Source organism: Poecilia reticulata, chromosome 14 (genome assembly GCF_904066995.2).
Source record: "Poecilia reticulata chromosome 14, P_reticulata-male-v2, whole genome shotgun sequence".
Taxonomy (NCBI): domain Eukaryota; kingdom Metazoa; phylum Chordata; class Actinopteri; order Cyprinodontiformes; family Poeciliidae; genus Poecilia; species Poecilia reticulata.
The window spans coordinates 2213500-2233315 of record NC_088843.1 but is presented as its reverse complement, the minus strand read 5'-3'; the positions used below and the strand labels follow the sequence as shown (position 1 = coordinate 2233315).

At 39.1% G+C, this 19816-nt stretch overlaps 1 protein-coding gene across 3 annotated transcripts in view; it reads right to left on the bottom strand.

The window, feature by feature from the left end:
• Positions 1-33: 33 nt before the first annotated feature.
• dpysl3 (dihydropyrimidinase like 3) overlaps positions 34-19816 on the bottom strand; it is a 40052-nt gene continuing 20269 nt past the window's right edge. For all 3 annotated transcript variants that reach the window (XM_081615272.1, XM_081615273.1, XM_081615274.1), the window contains exons 3-14: positions 19578-19762; positions 17163-17327; positions 16219-16280; positions 15384-15464; positions 13744-13812; positions 12551-12671; positions 11880-12036; positions 11221-11362; positions 10122-10292; positions 6084-6263; positions 4091-4244; positions 34-1568 (exon numbers count right to left, since the gene is read on the bottom strand). In XM_081615272.1, the coding sequence (XP_081471398.1) occupies positions 1474-1568; positions 4091-4244; positions 6084-6263; positions 10122-10292; positions 11221-11362; positions 11880-12036; positions 12551-12671; positions 13744-13812; positions 15384-15464; positions 16219-16280; positions 17163-17327; positions 19578-19762 (1582 nt within the window). In that variant the 3' untranslated portion in view covers positions 34-1473. The remainder of the gene's footprint in view (positions 1569-4090; positions 4245-6083; positions 6264-10121; positions 10293-11220; positions 11363-11879; positions 12037-12550; positions 12672-13743; positions 13813-15383; positions 15465-16218; positions 16281-17162; positions 17328-19577; positions 19763-19816) is intronic.

Genomic DNA, 19816 nt, shown 5'->3' with positions numbered 1-19816 from the left:
GAAAGACCAAAGAAATGAAATAAAGAGATAACACCAGCTGCAACTCATGTTTATTCAGGAAACATTTCATACCAGCACACCTTTAAGTGACCTGCCATCTCAGAGTTCTGACACAATAGTAAAAAAAAAAAGAAATGTAACAGTAAAACAAAGGTTGTCATCCTAACATAAATACAAAAAGACCCACATCTCATCTCAGCCTTAGTGTGCAGAATAATAAGAGCATCTTGTTTCAATTGTCGCCTAATAAAGAGCAACTTAAAGAGAATGGATTCCCTGACGGCACCGTCATCCTCTGCCTCATCAGAAAACAGGCTGGCTAATTTTCAGGCTGCTGCTGAATGTGTTGAGGATTTTATTAAAGGGTTAAGGTGGATCTTAAGTGAATGATGGTCTTCCACTTGAGAGCCACGCTAGTTAAAAATTAAAAATAAATCAGTAAAGAGCAGTAATAAGAGAGCCAAGTTTAGAGTTTGTACTTTTTGTTAGCACCTTTCTGTTCCATCGTTCAGTTTTGTAGAAATGGTCACAGCGTCACAGAGGCAGCCAGTTTACATGAAGCAAAAGCAAAGGACTGTTTCTTGCCATGTTCTTTACGCAAGAAAATGAAGGAACGCAAAATAATAAAATCTGACAAACCTTTAGGGAATGAAGAATAATAAAAACACTAATATTTCCTCTTTCTTTGTGTTTTCTCAAACGCTGATCTTATGGTCTTTTTTAACATCAATACAGTACGTAATGAGGACGGTAAGTATGGCCTTACAGGAGGAGGTGGGAAAGGATCATGGATCACGTCGCCCATGTTAATGTGGCCCATGCAGCTCCATGTCCAGCAGCCCTCCTGTGTTTAGAGGTGATAAAAGTATTTTAATTGGTCCGGTAAACCCAAACAGGCTGCAACCACATCATTCACAAAGCTACATTACATCTACCATATGTACATTGCCAACTAGAGCTAATCAATGGTACTGCATGACAAAACATGGCTATTGTGGGATCTATTGTTCAGTCTTGCTGACTATGGAGAAAGCGCGCTACTGAAAGGGGGTGATATTAAAAGCCAAGCAGGGTAAAAGGAGAATCCCTAGAAAATCAGTATCCATTTTCCTTTGAAAAACTTTATTTCCTTCTCAGGGTTAAATGCGATGATGTAAAGTTTTACTGCTACCAAAGCAGCATTAGAACATGGCTGTATGGTTGGTATGAAGTATTCTGCACTGACATGAACCGAGGCTGACATTGTTCATGTGAAATGTGCTTTGTTGGCAACTTCTAACCGTTTCTGTTCTGTCCAGGAAAACGGATACAATTCTCATCTGAGCATAGTAGCAGTGTGACAGGTAAGGCATGAGGATTCAGTGTTTTGCTCTTCAAATTTTGACTAACTCTGGTCCTCTGTCCCTCTTTCCCTCCCCTCCCTCATCCCCTCCCTCCATCATCCGCTCTGTTCTTCTAGTGTTGTCCTGCTGTTTAACTGAGAGATGTGATGTTGGACCGGCCACCAGGGGGCACTACAATACGGCGACCAGGTGGCCTGATGGGAGCGTCCTCTGGGGCGGGAGGACCTACACAGAAAGGGAGAGTTAAAACGTTACGTGACAAAGAAGAGGCAGTGATTGATGGTATGTTAAATATATATTTAAGTAAATTACCACAAGCTTTAGTAACTAGTTAGTCTCTTGCATTAAAATCAATAAAAAGATTATATTAAAGACCCTGGGAGCCTAAAAGGTTAGGAAAAAATATTCTCCACACCCAATATGTTGGCTGTAACATGACGAAATGTGAAAAAGTATATGAAATAATGAATAAATGTTTATTGCCATCTCTGACAATGTTATTCTTTACATTCTCCACAAATCTGTAAATTAAACCTCTGAGGTGAACTTGCACCGATTTAAGCCTCTTTAATATTTGATTAAAAGATCCGAGATGAGTAAATCAGTTTTAGTCAGTGTTTCAGTAGAATTTATTTCTTAAACACTAAACAAATGGTCTGCAAAATCAAGAGTTGACAAAGAAGACATATACTTTTATGACTTAATTATATATTTTGCAATTATACTGTACATGGGAATAGGGAATGAAATCATCCAATCTTGACATTGTGTTTTGGAAAACTTCTGGTTAATGAACTGAGAAAATACTTTGCAAAACTTTAACACACAAACATCAGTGATTAAATGGGTGAAACCAACTTAGTTCACCCCCTTGCTGTGAAAATTACACTAACCTACATAACCAGAAGAATTTGTCAATTTGATTTATTTGCTTACCTAATCAAATCTGATTGAAAACAATCAAGTCTGTGAATGATAAATACAGCATTTTACCAACATTTTGCAGCAGTGTGAATGGAGTGCTGCGGTGATTTATAGACTGACGCAGGCCTGCAGAACCATTACAGTTAAACTGCAGCCAAAATCAGAATCTGGCACCCTCCTCTGGAAACCAGCGACACCATTTGTCAAACTGTTTAGATTTATGTGCCATTTAAAAGCTCTTTCTAAGTTGGCACAAAAATAATTGTTACTGAAAATATTTATTTCTCAGTTTGTTTCCCTGGATATTTAAACTGTTACATTTTGCAGCACCAGTTCTATAGAAGCTACAACATTCAAAGTCTGACATTGTAGTATAGTTTCCACAGGATGAGCCAGAGGCCGAATCGAATAATCTGCAAACACAACAATGGAAAGCAGAATGATGTCAGACCATGAGACACTGTGACTAATCAAACAATCCTCTCCATCTCCTTCCAAGCAAGTAAATCAGCTCTGCAGGTGGTAGCTTCACAAAAACTAAAATAGAAGAGGAGTGGGACTCATTCTCAAAATATGCATACACACACACACACATGCTTACACAAGATCACGCAAACTGTTGCAAAACCTGGGAAACCAGGAGCCTCAGATATATGTAATCAAAGTTGGAATTCTTTCCAGCAAAGGTCACATTTCTCCAGCGAGGTCTCACTCGTTAGCTTTGCTTGTAAAGACAAGCTATGCATTCAGCTAAACATCTTTCAAAGTGACTTATTACCTATAAAAAAAATACAAGATTTACTTTCAAAAACTGAAATGATTTCTCATCTAATTAAAGACCTTTCTATCATCATTTTACCAACTATTTTTCCAAGTCCAAAGATTGTCACAATTTGGCAGTTTGGATGAAACAATTACTAACGTTTCTTGTCTCAATCCAAGTCTGTTCTGTGCTAACCTGACATATGGGCACAATCATGCTGTCACACTGGAGCTCTGTATGATGGAACAGATGCCAAACGGTGATATTACTGTGACCTCACACATCAGGACGACCTTTCCAACAGAACAGGTCAAGATGTTTGGAATGGAAAAGCAATGTTTCAGCCTGGACGCTAAACGTATCCAGAATCACTTCAAATGCAGTTAGAGCATCAATCAGGAAAACTTCTCTTCACTGTAACTTACTCAGTTTGAAGAAGTTGTAGTTAAATTATGCTGATCTGATCTTACTAAATTTAATAAGCAGGCATCAGGAAACAAAAGATATTTTGTGCTTTTACTCATTGGTCAGTTTCTGATCTACAGACAACAAGAGCAGAAGATGGCCTTTGAAAAGAGAAGTTGGGCCTGAACTTTTGCTTATAGTTTGCCAAAACGTGAAGGCTGACATTTAGCATATTACCCAGAAGTCCTCAAACACTCTGATTACACATTAAGGCACATAATTAAGTAAATTAAACCTTGGTAATCTTACTACTTACTTACTATCAGTACTATTGCTATCAGGAACAAAAGATCCTGATCAGGAAATCCTTGTTTTAGTTTTTAGGATAGACCAAGACACTCCATGTGAATAATTAATACAATGTCTAAAATGGAAAAACAAAACCAGTTTGAGTTTAGAAATTAATTTAACAAATAATGTACGAGAACAATATAATAAAAGTGATCATGAATGCCACTAATGCTTCAAATTACAGCTAACGTCAATATTAGGAGAAACTGAAGCGCATGTATTCTCTTACATAAACTGCAAAGCAAAGAGGAAAGAGAAAAGAGATGTTTTTTTTTTCTTTTAGGATGCGTTGGTATGGCGTTACCTGCTAGACTGAATCCGGACTGGTGCAGGTTTCTGACCGGCTGCTTGGTGGGCGAGGTGCGTGCCGAGGCGGAGGGGGTGCCGCCGCGGGACATGGAGAATTCAGACACGGGCCCGTCGTACATTCCTCTGGGCACTGCCCTCAGCACAGCCAGCTGCAGGACAGACACGTGTTAGACATGGAGGAGAAAAAACCTGACGAACATGAAGATTCACAACAGTTTCAACGGGTTAATGTTGCTGGACTCCTCTGACAAATTACAAATGTAGATTCACAGAATCTCCTGGAAAACAGAGACTCACACAGATTAACTGTGCAGTAAAAACTAAATACGCACACAGCATGTATGTGTTCAAATGAAGTGAATGTAAATGAAAAAGCTATCGTTTTGTACGTCTACCCGCCGGTGTGGTGACTCAGTGGAATCTTGGAAGTCTGTTAAAAGTTAAAATGAGACATCTGTGATCCATAAAGCCCAAACAGTAACTGCTACCAAGATAAACAGCACACTGTTACTGCAGCTCCATTTTCTCATCAACAGTCAGCTGCAAATTAGGAAACGTCTGCAAATGCGAATCCCCTGGCAGAGTATGGGAGCGGAAAACCGGCACCGCTTGGTATTATTCAAATTAAGTTGTTTTAATGTTGATAAGTTTTATTTATTGTTATTGCTTTTCTTCCACTATCCTTCGATTGGTTTCCAGCTATTCAACAAAAATGTATATAAATTTTACTTCACTGCTGAAACTGACAACAGAAGACTACTGCACACGATAAACATAAGCTGCCATAATATGTTTCTGGATGATTCAAGTGATTTACTAGTCAGCAAAACATTGTTCAATAAACTCCCTCTAAAGCACTCATTGTCCTCCTGGCCTTTCCTGTGATGAAAGTGAGATTGCTAAAAAGCTTTTGGAAAACAGTCAGGAGAAAACTCCAGACGTTACACCGAGAGCTCAGCTGGCCACCAGTCGGTTGGTTTCCAGCTCGACTGGCCGACAGGCAGAGGTCTGGCTTCAAACCCAAAAATCACATCTTTTTTCAATCAGTGAACACAAACATAAGCAATACCAGCTTGTGCTCAGATCAACAATCTTCAATGTGCATGTTGTAAATGCAGGAAGAAGACTCAGCTGCTGTCATGGAGGTGAAGTTAAAAGAAGAACAAAAAGTCTAAGATACTATTTAAAAGAAAAAATACATTTCAGCAGGAGCATGTCAGCTGTTCATTCAGGCTCCGCTGCTCGTTTTGCTCTTTTGAATTCATATTTCTGCAGATTTGGAAAGTTGTTTGGTAGAAAACCTTGTCAGGATTTCTACAGGTACTGTTTTTTATTGTCCTAATGTAATCTACAATTTTCTGAGACAGAAATTTGGGTTTTATTATCTGTAAACAAAAATCATCAAAAATTAATTAAGGCCTCAAATATAAATATAAAATATCCGTTTTATATACACGAGTTTTCCTTTCTTGTACCAATATTTATTTGTTCCTGACTTTAGGACATTTGATTGAGTTGAGAAAAAAGAAAACTGACCAGGAGTCAAAATCACAGAAAACAGAAGTTATGTCAACTATAAATCACATTTTTTTTTGTTTCTTTGTTCTTTCAGACACACATGGTTTGACTTTTCCTCACCTGTTCTCCAGAAATAAACAAATGACTGATTAAGGATTAAATAATACCGTTTAGCACTAAATGCAGTTCTCCAAGAGAAATGTGAATTGACTTTGACCAAAAATCGCAGAATACGGCATTAAAAAAATTGTTTGAGTAAATGTTAGTAAATGTTGAGTGATTTTAGAAAGAGAGAATTGTCTGTTCATCATTCCTTTTGTAAGGTTTTACCAGACCTGGAGGTGTAATATTACTTAATTTAATTACTGTCACTAATTAACCAAGTTGTTGAGTTAAATTGCAAATTGTTGTAGTTTTGTAGCCTCAAAAATGTATTTGTATCCAGCTGAAGTAGTAACCAAGTTATTCACCTGCTTCCTGGCTTTGATGCGCTTGTAGGCAAAGTCTGGGAAGGGGGAGCAGGGAATGAAACGTCCCACTCCGGGGGTGACATGAAGGTTTCCGTCTTCCAGAACAATCTTTCCTTGGCATATCACCACCAGGGGCGCACCGCGCAGCTCCATGCCCTCAAACACATTGTACTCAGCAGCCTGAAACACAAAGGAAAGGATTTTAATGAGAAATTAGCTGTGAACTTATGGACATCTTTAAAAACGTTGAGACATTCTGGAGGAACAAACTCTTCCTCTAAACCTTTACTGGCCCTTCCTCCCAAAATACCACCTTGTTCCTATATCTACCTTTGTTAAGTTTGATGTTTATTATCATTATTCACCCTTTGCTCCCTTTTTCCAGCCTTGTGTATTTTCTATCTCCTCCAGACTCTCCTTTCTCAGCGTATCTGTGATCTCTGATGGCCCCCTCCTCCTGTTCCATTGTTCCATATTTCCTCCAGTTTTTTTCCCCCCTTTTATTTGCTGCTGTCCATATTCGGGCCAGAACAGGACATATCTAAGGCTCACTGCATGCCAAATATGATGTCATGACTAAGCCAAGTGTGCTGGACTGTTTGTGTTGATGCCTGTTCTTGTGTACGTTTCCAAAAATCCCCTTTTCACATTGACAACAGCAATCAATTCAAACCAGATGCAGGCTAACCGGTAAACACACAGCCTGATAAAAGTTCTTTCCCGATACAATGGACTACTAACTAAGGACATTCGCATTTTGCCAAGTTATAAAGGTCATTTTAGCAGTGAGAACTGCAGTGTTCTTGTTTTGTACTTGTAGATGCTTCTTTAACCGACGGGACAACGAGCAGGAAATGGAAAGGTGACATCACCCTGTAAGAACCCACAAATCCTCAGGGTACGGACTCAGTTTATTTGCACAAAGGAAAGTCTTTTAGTTTCACCATGAGGAGGAAAGTGTTCTTTCACACCAATAAAACCCATTAAATAAGAACCTATTTGATTAAGCTAAAGATCAACCTAACAGAATTTTAATAAATATGTTTAACCCCAGGATTTGTTCTTGGCTGCCAAAGTTTAATTTCCTGCACTGCTGAGCCACCAGTTTGCAACCTTCATACGTCTATGTGTGAATCAGAAACTGACAAAAAGCTCTAAGATGCAAAAGTAAATAAAACATTTCGGAGCTCATACGAATCAAATTAAGACTGCCCTGTTGCTTAGACATGTTCTGTTCTTGAGTTAAATTTAGGAACATCTCAATCATTAAACAGCTGGTATTTTTAAACAACTGATGTCAGAGTCTCCAGCCAAACATAACTCACAATGTCTATTTTCGATGCACTGTGTAATTTCAGATCAGAGTACACAAGTCACACTGCAATTCATGAAGGTAATTTTAAAAAGGCATTGCTTTTTTCATGCAAAACTCCATTTTAAGGGCGTGCACATTATTTTAATAATCTAAAAAAATCTTCTTAGAATCACCTTTGAAGTGTAAAAGAGATTGGCTGTTGGAGTTTATAGAGGGAGGAGAATCATTTTGAGCTGAATAATCAACAAGTCACATGAAAACATATTAGCACATTGAGCAGCATGTAAACAAGCTTGATTGACAGCAGGAAGCCACTCCTCCAGATTCAGGTTGTTTTTGACAGCATTTCTGCAGATGGTCATAGTAGCTCATGGAGGACTTTGATCTTTTCACAGACTGTCTCTTGCTGCCAATACCTGATAACAGTTTTCACAAATATGTAAAAAAAAAAAAAAAAAAAAAAACATTTTTGTAAAAGTTTGTCAAGTTTTTTGCTCTCTTTAAACCACCTCAGCTTCTGCCCAAACTTGAAAAAGGCTAGCTCCCATCTTTTCTTTATCTTTTCTTTTTGTCTTTGGATTCTTCCAACTGAGTGCAAAACCACCATGACTTTACATGGAGTAGTTAAGATAGTTACCGAGGTCATAGAGCAGGTTGAAAACCAGATGAAACAAAGTCAATTACAGATCACAATGAACTAATTAACTAGTTTTCCAGGAAATGTTCATTTACTTTTAAGTTATCAGTGAATAACAAACAAATAAACTACATTCCAAATACATAAACCCATTTCATCACTAAGGCTGATTAGGTCTTCTGAATGCAGATTAAATTATATAATGTCCAGGTCCTACCAGTGGTGTCTCTGTGGAAGCTTGAAGCTGAGGCTCTTAGTCTGAAGAGATCATTCAGGGCACAGGTGTGCCAAGGTACCGAACCCATCAGTTTCATATGCGCATTCACTGACCCCTTCTTTCGTGATAAAATGCTTTTTTTTTTCAAAATTCAAGACATATGGGTGACTTATCTTTAAGAAGATCACTCAGTCTTCTTAAAAGGTAGAGTCTCTGAGAACAGTTCTTCAAAATATAGTCAGTGTTTTCAGCAAAGTTGCACTGACTGTCCAGGAACGACCCAAGGTATTTAAAATTTGCCACAGTTTCAACAGGTTGGCCATCGAGAGAAACTGGAACCACTTTCTCTCGATAAGAACCTATTTGATTAAGCTAAAGATTAACCTAAAAGAATTTTAATAAATATGTTTAACCCCAGGGTTTGTTCTTGGCTGCCAACGCTTTAATTTCCTTGTTACCACTTTAAGTTCTTGTTTAGATTATATAATTAGCTCTACATTCTTAAAAGAATGAAAAATTTATAATAAATAACAAAGACTTTGCGGTATTCTGATTTAGTAATGTAATTATTGTGTTACCACCTCCACACCACTAGAGGCAGTACCAACCCCGAAAAGATGTGACTAAGGAGCAGATTTAGACTATAGAATTTGGTAAAAACTGTGAGCTTTGCTAAAGTAATTAAAGACACAAGTTCAAATCCATGCTGAGAGTGGAGCTCCTTCAATCAGGGCTCCTCCGCAGCTCTGATTGGCTAAGCAATGTAACGTGATCCTCTGATTGGCTAAGCAATGTAACGTGATCCTCTGATTGGCTAAGCAATGTAACGTGATCCTCTGCAGCAAGTGATGGCAAAGCGGGGCGTCATCACGACTTTACACAAGTGTGTCTTTACCTCCGCGGCAGAGGCTCCGCTGAACCCCTGAGACCGACTCACCGAACCCCTGGGGTTCGATCCAACCCAGGTTAAGAACCACTGCCTTGTAGGCTTTGTGAGAGAGACGGGTGCGCTTGATTCTCTCTGATGCATCTGCTAGTTGGGTGGAGATAGCAAATGCACCCACAAATGCACCATTTGCTGTTTTAACTTGACAGTGACATACTGCAGCTTTAACGGTACTGAGTTTTCTAGCATTTGCCTAGTATTTTTTGAATAACAAGAATCCCCATTTGAGCTGAAATCTCAGAAAAATATTGCAATAAATCTGAATGTATAACATTCTATCTTTTTTTATGTTAGCTTATTTTGATGATCCAGTGAGATTAGAAGATCTAGCTGGAGAAAAAAATCCCTAGGTAAAATATGCACCATATGACTGATGTTCACCCACAGAAGAGATTTTGGAACATGCATTTAAAAAAATCCATTTTTTCAGTCGTTAGTCTGTCACGGCTGAGCCGTTTTGGATTTACTGAGGCTCGACTTTACACTAAAAGCTGATCACGTGACAAGTTCAGTGTGAGTGGAATTAGTCATGAACATCCACTGAGACTTCATTTCCGTTCAGGGGAACTGAGAGCTCCCTGGAAGCGGTTCAAAAATGTGCTTTTCTCTCCCGAACATTCTCTCCTGCACACACAGATGTAGACCAATGTCACATAAAAAAGCTGGTCTTTTATCCAAATTTCTCAGCCTCTGAAACCACAGATCTGATGTTTCTGTGTTTGGTTATTTTCATTTTTGTCTCTGCAAGAGTTCACATTTTTCAGGGAACTTGTTGAAATAAATCAGCTACACTTTTTGAACATACTCACTTGAAAACATGGTTAACGGAAAAGCAGGAGAAAAAAAGAAAACCAGAATCTGGATGGATCCATTTGTTTAGAACCTGGAAAAAGAGCAAACACAGCTTCGACCTGTGTACATACCGAGTTGTGAGTCTTGGCAGTGATGGTGCGAACAGCGTCTGTGTCCCAGATGACGAGGTCGGCATCAGAACCCACCGCGATCCGACCCTTCCGGGGGTAAAGGTTCAGGATCTTAGCGGCGTTGGTGCTGGTCACGGCCACAAACATGTTCTCATCCATCTTCCCTGTAGTCTGAAAGCAAAAAAACCACAGACATGCAGATCACTGGTGCTGTCACGGACGAATCCAGGTCAATGCAGACCTTTGTAACTTTGGTCTCTAGAGATAAATGCATATATTTAGATCTCATTGTTCTGCTTATAGAGGAGTTGAAGAACAGAAAGTAGCACACAGATTCACGTGCTGCCTTTAAAAGGAACCGTATCAATACGAAAGATAAAAACTATAAATGAATGACATGTTTTAGAATAAATAGTTTTTTTTAAAGCGTGCAGTGTGGGAACTCTATCTATTAAAACATAACACTGTGATCCTTAATATTCTCAAGGCATTGCTGTAATTTCATGAACATTGCATGATTGATGTCTAGTGAGCTGGATCTATAGTTTTGTCAATGGGAGTGACTGGTATTAGTTTGCTATCAGCTATCGGAAGGAAACAGATTCACAGATATAGAAGCTTTTGGGTTCAAACTCATCTTGAAGCTTTGATTCAGAGCAGCTAACCCAGACAAGTGTCTACTCAAATTTTATAGCCTGCTTTTAATTCCAGAACAAAGCTAAACATGGCCACGGTCCAGTCAAATCCTGATGCAGCGATAACAAGGACAGAAGGACACACTGAAAATGGATAGCAGTTTGTTTGGAAGAGACCAATGAGGAATGCATTAAAGATGGATTGAGGATAGTAAAGAACGGTTTCAGATGTAGGGAACATTTAAAGCCAGAAAAAACATGTGAAAAAACATTTCCTTATAAGACAACAGTAAAAACGGAGAGAAATGTACATTTTAAAGGTGAGGAGTTTTTAACACCAAATGACGTATATGAAATCTTGTCAGGCATAATTATAAAAGTTATCATATATCATAATTTGCATGTGCTATATTACATTTAATCTATATTTTTCAAAGTTTAAAACCCTAGAAAGTAGGCCTCACCACAGCCTTATCCCAGATGAGCACCATCCGTTCCTCCACTCCGTTCACGCCTTCTGGGATCTGGGTGAAGTCGTCCTTGCCGATGGCCTTCTGCGCCACGCTGAAGGTACAGTGAGCGCTGCCAGTCACACTGAGATCTCCGCTGTGACAAAATGACAAATGATGGGGAAATATTACCAGCAGAGAGACGCCTGCTCTCAAAAGCAGGGCTTTGCAAACACAAGGAAATGTCATTACTTAGTTTAGCAGATTTAGTGAGCAGAGAGCCAAAGTTTTGCTCCAACAGAAAAAAAAATATGAGTAACATTTCCTGTTTCTGTAGAAGTCTTATAGCAACAGTTATAAACAAGTCAAGAACAATTAAGTTTTATTTAAAGGTAGAGTATTCATACAATATGTGTACTATAGCTGGAGTCAGTGCTACACCAAGCAGACATATCCAGAACAACCAGGGAGAACATCAGAACCGTTCAGATTGGACTCTTACTCAGTATTTTCTCTAAGCCATAAACATGAGCAGAAATAAACTCTTGAAATATTTTACTTTGCCTGTAGTTAATCTTTATATCATTCAAGGAAATAAATTATTGAAATAAATGAACATGTGTTGATATCTGAATTTTTTAAATGCACTTGTAAAGCAGCGCTGTGCGCCTCACCTTGCCAGCAGTGTGTTCAGGTAGTCTGGAGTGGTGGGATCAGGGCTGAGAGGAGGGGATGTAACAAAAGAAGCAGCTTTGGCCCAGTTCTTGCTCCAGTAATGTGTCCCATCCGTCCCCAGACTGGCTGTGATTGGCTCCCCAAACACCACATTTCCTGAGAAGGAGATAACAGTGATTAAAATACCATGTCCACAGTCATGAGCAGAATAATCATATTTATTTACAGCATCTTGTTTGAAAGCTGTTTGTGTTTGTAGTGAGATTTTGGTGATGATGGGGGTTTAATTCCTGTCAGGAACTCGTCTTTTCTCCTGCTTTTGTTTCCAGTCATTTGCTCTTACATGTCAGGGATTCATGTTTTCCAGATTTGTAAGGAAGGAACTTGGGAACGGATCCAATCGAAAGGTCTCCAGCTTATAAAGTCATTCAGGGAGTGCATATAAACATAACAGAAGGTGATCTGAGGTTAGCACAGTTTTGTCTAATGTAGTTTTTATAACCAGACAAACAAACACATTTTCTTCTCTTGTGCTCATTTATTTTTGCATCCATGTGTTATTTTACAGTTTACATTCACATCCCTCAGTTCAGGCCTTGAACAAACGAGACGAGTTAAACGCCTTTTTGTCAGTAACCTGGTGCTCATTTTTAAAAACTCTTCTCAGTACCTTTTTTTCGGGCCTGTGAGATGATGTCCGCGGCACTCTTGCTCATGACTCGGGTTACGTAGAGTGGACAGTTGGTTTGGCTTGCGATGGTTACGGCCCGAAACACAGCCTCAGCCTCCAGCTGCAGAGGAGGCACAAGCACCATGTTTCATGTGGTTAAACGGAAATGTTATTCCCATTAGCATTTACATAAAAATATCAAATTATGAGCTGTCAGGGCTGAATGACGGCATGTGGTGGCTTTCAAATGCCCTTAACTTTTTCATATTTTCTCACAAAACAACCTGAACATTTAATTAGAATTAGATCTAATTAGCTCCTTGGTATAAATCTGTTATTTTCCCCTTCATAATTACATAATACTTTGTGCCCAACACAGACGATTCAAACAGCCGAACTGGCCCCTCAGCACGGCTCTGCAGGAGCTGCTGATGAACTATTCATTTGATTCAGGTGAGTTGAACCAGACTGGATCAGCCTGAACCCTGAACTACACAATATTAACTGGAAACATTGAGGATTCTCTTTGTGGTATCAAATAAAACTGGTTAGAAAGTAATTTAATAAAAGCAGCACACAGATGTTGAGATGAATCTAAATAGGATCAGATGATGCAGCACATGATTTCCCTTTGTGTTACATCAAAGAGTGTGAGATTTTCAGAAGAAATATTTGAGGAAGTGTCTTCAATTTAATGTTTGTATCAGTTTGACACAATAAGTAACCTTAAGTCCAGGATGGTAAAATATCCTGCAGTTATTTCACACTTTAAAATGTGATGCAAACACTTCAGCTGCTTACTGAGTCAGCATGTCCAGTTTGGATGTCCGAAAAATTACAACTAAATATGAACAATGTTGACAGATATAATGCAGCTTGACCTCTGCTTGCCAAAAATTATGTTTACCAAGATTTGAAATAATGAGATTAAATAAATAGTCAAGATAAAAGACGAAACTTTGCCGAGTTGGACCTGTTATCTTTCATTTTGCTGATTTTTTCTAGAGCAACAACTGGTGGAATGAGAAAACTTTCTCCTGAAACCTCATGTGTGTAAAAAAAATCAATATACATGAAGTCAAACCATGAGACACAATGTTGTAGAGAAATAGTTTCATCAAAACGTCTTTTTTCCCCCTTTCCTTTAATATTTCAGTTTTTTCATGCAGCTAAGTAAAGTGTGAGGGTTGAACCTCCTCTGGCCTGCTCAGCACATGCCCCTCCGGTCCAGTGATGCCCATCTGCAGCATCCGGCCTTGCTCCTGTTAAACACACACACAAAAGCTGTTAGAGTCAAGGACGTGCTCCATTGCGTGTAGAAATCTCTCTTAGTTTTCTTTGGTGTGAACGCTTCAGCAGATGCAAAGATGTGGTCACACTCATGAATAAAAATCTGTTTTATATTGTTTTGCTCTTTCTGATGTTCATGAGCGCTGCTCTGTGCTTTCTCTCCGTCAGGCCACACGCATGTAAGTAGGAGCCTGCTTCAGAGGATCTGCACACGTGCAAATGTTGGCTCTTCATGGAGGCAGACCAACTGGCTTAGATTAGCCCTGAGACTCACTGCACCTGGGAATGAAAGTCCCATGTCTAAATACGTTTTAGCAACACTGGGCTAAAACCAAACCATGAACAAATTCATATTAGTTTCACTTCTTTACTGCTGACTTAGCACAATGTGCAGTCAGAATGGCTTCATAGGAATTCAGGGGCAAAAGATGTTGGAAATACATGTGTTTTTAATGGAGTGGTATTTTTTTTAAATACCAAAGAGCTGCATACTTGTCATGAAAAGTATTAAGTAAATGCAGGAAAATGTTCAAAACTACTGGAGGAACATTGACTGTAAGCATTTTGGTTCTAACACTTATATAGAGTTTGACTTTTGTAGTTTAAAAGGTGATAGTATAAATCTGCCTGATCAGCAGACTGTGAGTGAACCAGAATTATTTTACATAGAAAGAAAAGACAGAGAAAAGCAGAGGAACTTTCCATCTTCAATGCAACTCACAAATGATTCCACAATCCAAAGGTTTATCCCTGGCAGACTCAGGGATCTTCACTGTACAGCAAACTAATGATTTACATACATGACCTACCTATACGGCAAGTCATTAGTGCCAAAAATGAAATATTTCCACTAGGTCTAGTGAAGAAAAACAAACAAAAATGCAGATATATCCCATAAAGATGAGCATTATCATTTTAAGTTTTTTTAAATAATAGAAAATTAAAAATGGGGTAAGAGGTTCATCTCTCTAACTGCTCTGAGGATTTCCTCCTAAAGCTTCTTTCTGCTGTAAGGAAAATATTAAACTGGCAACAAAAAATGTATCAGTCCCAAAAGGATTTGTCCTGTTCCAGCAGCAGGTCGAGCTGTGTATGTTCTTATGGGTCAAAAGCAAGGCTATGATATATTTTCTGAGTTCAAACAAATCTGCGTCTTACAGCTGATAAAAATCAGACTCCGTCCAAGTCCAAGTTTCAAACTGGAGCTGAGATTTATAATGAATCAGATCCAAAATGCACTCAGTGATAGAATCCAGGCACATCTTGGAGTTCTGACTAATAGCAACTACTTGATTCCATCCAGTATTACAGTTGATTCACTTTCATTTGACCTCATGCAGGACAGCCTTGTATAAACTACACCCACACATTACTATCCAGCAGGAAATACAGCCATTACAGATGGTGCGTTTAGTCTGACGATGCAGTGTGATAAGGTGAAAGACGTAGCTGAACTCAACTAAAAAGGAATAAATCTCTTTAAACACAAACAGCTGAAGATCTCTCAAGCTTTGAAAGAAAAGGGAAAGTTTTTTATTGTTACCTTAGCAATGATCTCGCCGTTTTCAGCGTGGATCTGGGCAATGCCCCCCCTCTCTGCCAAAAAGGTAAAGACCTCATAGAGCTGCAAGGAAAAGAGAACACAATTTTTTAATGTTGAGATCAAGCCAAGCCATTAAGACAAGAAAAAGACAGTACTCTGTAGCTCACAGGTCACTCATACGCCCCAATTTCAAAGAGGCCCACAATTTAGTTGAAGTTTACCAGGACACACTGCAATTACCACGTGTGGTCTCCAGAAATGGAGAAACTGGTGGGGGATGAGCTGCAGTTGTTTTTGCGCTGCTGTGCCTCACTTCCTCAGAGGTTCATGACATCAGTTTTTCAAAGCCACTATTCTGGTTTCCTCATGTGCTCTTCCCAAAACCAAATGATCTCTGACTGCCTGAGAAACCGTCCAGCCTCACACCGTCTGAACGTGAACTATTTTACAGTTACTGCACACATCACAGACCAGGGGATACACACATAAAAATGTTTCCTGTGGAAAATATATCAATTATTGCAAGATTAGCATTCCTCGTTTCACACTTATTCCACTTAAAATGTGGATATTACCATTTTTAGTTGCTGCTGTATATGATTATGTTGCCACAACCCTTTTTAAGTGTGTGTGTGTGTGTGTGTGTGTGCGTGCGTGCGTGCGTGCGTGCGTGTGTGTGTGCATGTTAGGAATAAAAACATGTGCAGAAGAACATAATGAGTCAGTCTCTGATTATCCTTCATGTCATGCCAAAAACATTGCATAACAGTTATTATCCATTTCATGGCTCTGATGCAGATTTTATGAATACTGAAAGTTTTTTTTTTTTTTTTACCTCACTGTTGCTCATCTGATAATAATCCTTGTAGGCCATGTAGACCTGGAACGAGTTCACACCTGCACAAAATAAGAACATCAGCATCCAGATAAGTTCTTCACCACCAGCTTCATCATTTTGCTGTTATCCAGTATCAGCACCATGTGACTTTATTTAAAATGTCCAATTTGGAAAATCACAAGCATGTTCCCATCACATGATCCATTGTTCTTTCATTTTGCTCACTAACAACCACACATTTCTCTTTGGCATTAGATTCCTGCCAACTTCTGGTCAACTAGACACAGAGATTTCAATTAGATTTGAAAGGGAATGTCAATAAAAATTTAAATTAAGTGTTACCACAAATTCACAATTCGATTTAGGTCCAGACTTTGACTGGACCATAAATACATTTTCTTCAAGAACATTTTATTGTACGTTTAGTGTTGCTGTCCTGCTGGAAGGTGAACTTCCAGTTTCTAGGTTTCTCCATCTTCCCCTCAACTCCAACCACCTTCCATACTAGACAGAGCTTCCACACAGTGATGCTGCCATGTGTTCAGGATGATGTGCAGTATTCATTTTCTTACTGTGTTTTGCATGTCGGTGCAAGAAGTTTAATTTTGTTTCCATCACCTTGTCGTGTGATCCTTGGTTTTTGTGATACTCATTTTGCTAAAACTACTGGGGCCTTCAAAAAGCTCCAGCTGTTCACACATCAGCTGGACTGACTCATGCACACAGGTGAACACTTGGAGCATCAGAGTAAAGAGAACTGGGTACATATGCATTCCACACTTTTTTGTCCAAAAAAATCCCTCATAATTATGCATTATTTTACTTCCACTTCACAATAATACACCACTTTGAGTTGTGATCCTGATGAAGTACATTGAAGTCTGTGGTTGAACAAAAAGGAATCACAAGTCCCACTGTCGTGTTGCGCCACCACGGCCTACCTTTCTCCTTAATGAGGTTGTCCAGCTCCTGCTTGACGCTGTCGTCCCAGTGGGTGACGTCCACATGCAGAGAGTAGTCACAGCAGGTCTTCTCGTCGGCCCACTGCCTCCACTGGTCGTAGGCCTCTAACAGGCTGCTGCCGGGCTCCGGGATCACATGATCCACTGTTGAATGAAGAGAGAGGCAGAGGGGTTGAAATGAGAGTTTTGTACACAGAATAAGGTGATGAAGACAGAGAGGACAGACAAAAGAGCAGCCAGACAGAGGGATGGGAGCAGGTTTTGCTACTTTCTGTGTGAGTTGTTTATCTTGCGTAATCAGCTGGTTCCTGCAGCACTCAGACAGGGTCAGCAGGGATAAACAGACGTCACATTGAATGTTGCCTATCTGGGTGAACATGTCCTTGAAAAAGTTGAGGCCTGTTGTTACTTGTTTATGTCAACACGATCAATGTTTTCTGCAGAATTTTTGAATGCACAGACTCAACTGTCAAAAGAAAATCTTTGTTTTTTATATTTTATAGATCCTTCAGGAAGTTGGCAGTTGACCAAAATCAGACAAATTTCAGTTTGACTGGCTGGTTAGACAGAAGCATATTATTCTGATCAGTTAATGCACCAATTCTAGTATTGGTAAACTATTTGTCTCACATTTTTCATGGTTACGTGACATAAACTCAGCTGTGTGGAAAGTAGCGGCTTGAAAACTTAAAGAACGGTTCTGACTGAGGTTATCAAGGTCATGTTTTTGAAAGTTCAGTTGACATGTTATCCAGCATGTCTGTCAAGCAGCCAACTGTAGGTTGGCTTCTTAAGCTGCTAACCTATTTCAGCTGGCAGTGGTTTGTTCTGTAAAATTAAAAGAGAAGCCATGAAACTGCGGTAAGCACCTTTAGATGAAAACTTCTAGTTAAATTCAATTGTTGTGTATCCTTTTTATGTTCCAGTAATCCATGTAAATATAATCCGTGTAAATGTTCCAGTAATCCACCTCACTGTAAATTTATAACCTGACTTTAAAATTATGTCACAACTTGAGTCTGTAGCAGTCGATCCCTGACTTTTCATCTGTTTTATCACTGAAGCAGGATGTTTGTAAGAGTTATGATCATCTGAAACAGCTGACTCGGATTTTAAACAGTAGCACAAAATAAATGTCTTGGGTGGGATTATCTTAATCCTAATGTTAAAAATGTGTTACATAGTTTTAGAAGCAGGAAGGAATCATTTCTGTGTTTCTGTTTTAAAACAATGGCATTATGTTTTACACATTTGTGTTAATCTTGTAATAACATACTTTTAGACATTTTGTTTTTGTGTTAAAATAGTAAAACCCAGTTATACATGCATGCTGTCTTGCATTACCTCTTCTCATAGTAATAATTATTATATGCATGCAGAAAGACTAGATTTTGAGCCCTCAGGATTTCAGTTCTTGATGATTTTCCATATCTGGTTAAAATTGTTGGCAGGACAAAACTTGAAAAACAAGAAATTTAAATATACCACAAAACAAACAGTGAAATATTTGGTAAATATAGAGTTTGGATGTTCATATGCATAATTGTAAAATAAATCATTTTTTGCATGTTTTTCAATGAGAAGCAGAATACAACTTTATACATTAGTGAATATTATTTTGTACGTGCTTTAACTAAAATAACATTTCTGTTCTTTACTGTATCACTGAGCACCAACTCATCCTGTTCATCCATCATTAAAGAAGCCCTCCTGCTGGCTCACCACCTGACTACTTTTATATCTCATTATAGACGCTCCAATCTGCTTATGGTAATACAGCTAACACTGTCAGCCACTAATACACACAACATAGTAAACAACAGATTAACAACACTGACAACAACATACTGTCCCCTTTACGAACATTTTTATAACTAATCAAAACATAATATTTTATAAATGAAGCTTATAAAGGAGGACACAAACACACACTGAGTCACACATCTCGACATGGAATATAATCCCTCTGTGAATGAAGCTCATGAATAGAGCTCACTACGCCTGTCGCCGTTTGAACCCACAGACTCGCTGGCAGACAGGCAGCAAAGCAGAGTCCTGCAGAAAAGTAGGACACTGTTACACTGTTATCATAGTCAAAAAAATCTGGTTTTTACTATGATAGCATTTCTAAGCATGCACTGAGAGACCGTTTCCATGAGAAGAGTTCTACTGTGCGACCCAACAGCCTCGCCCCCTGCTCAGTCTTTTGTATTTTTTGTTTTTTTGGAGGGTTGCCCAGCGTTCCCCTATCCCTCCCTTTTCTCTTGTCTTCTGTTTGGGCTCCCTCACCCACACCATAACCTCTTCTCTGGCTTCACTCTCTGTGAATAATAATTAAGGCTTCGCCTGTCATCAGCGTCGCAGTGTGCAGATGGCTTTTCCTAAAACTCTCACCAATCATGGTTGTGCCACCAGCAAGAGCAGCTTTAGATCCTTGTGCAAAGTCGTCCACGGTTGTGGTTCCACGATACGGCATCTGGAAATGGGTGTGGATATCGATACCTCCGGGGATCACCATCTTTCCGTTGGCCTCGATGGTTTTAACTCCTCCTGGGACAATCAGGTTGTCTCCAATCTGCCTGTGAAGAGGACGTGTTAAAGGCACACAGGAGACGAGCTGCTTCACTATATTC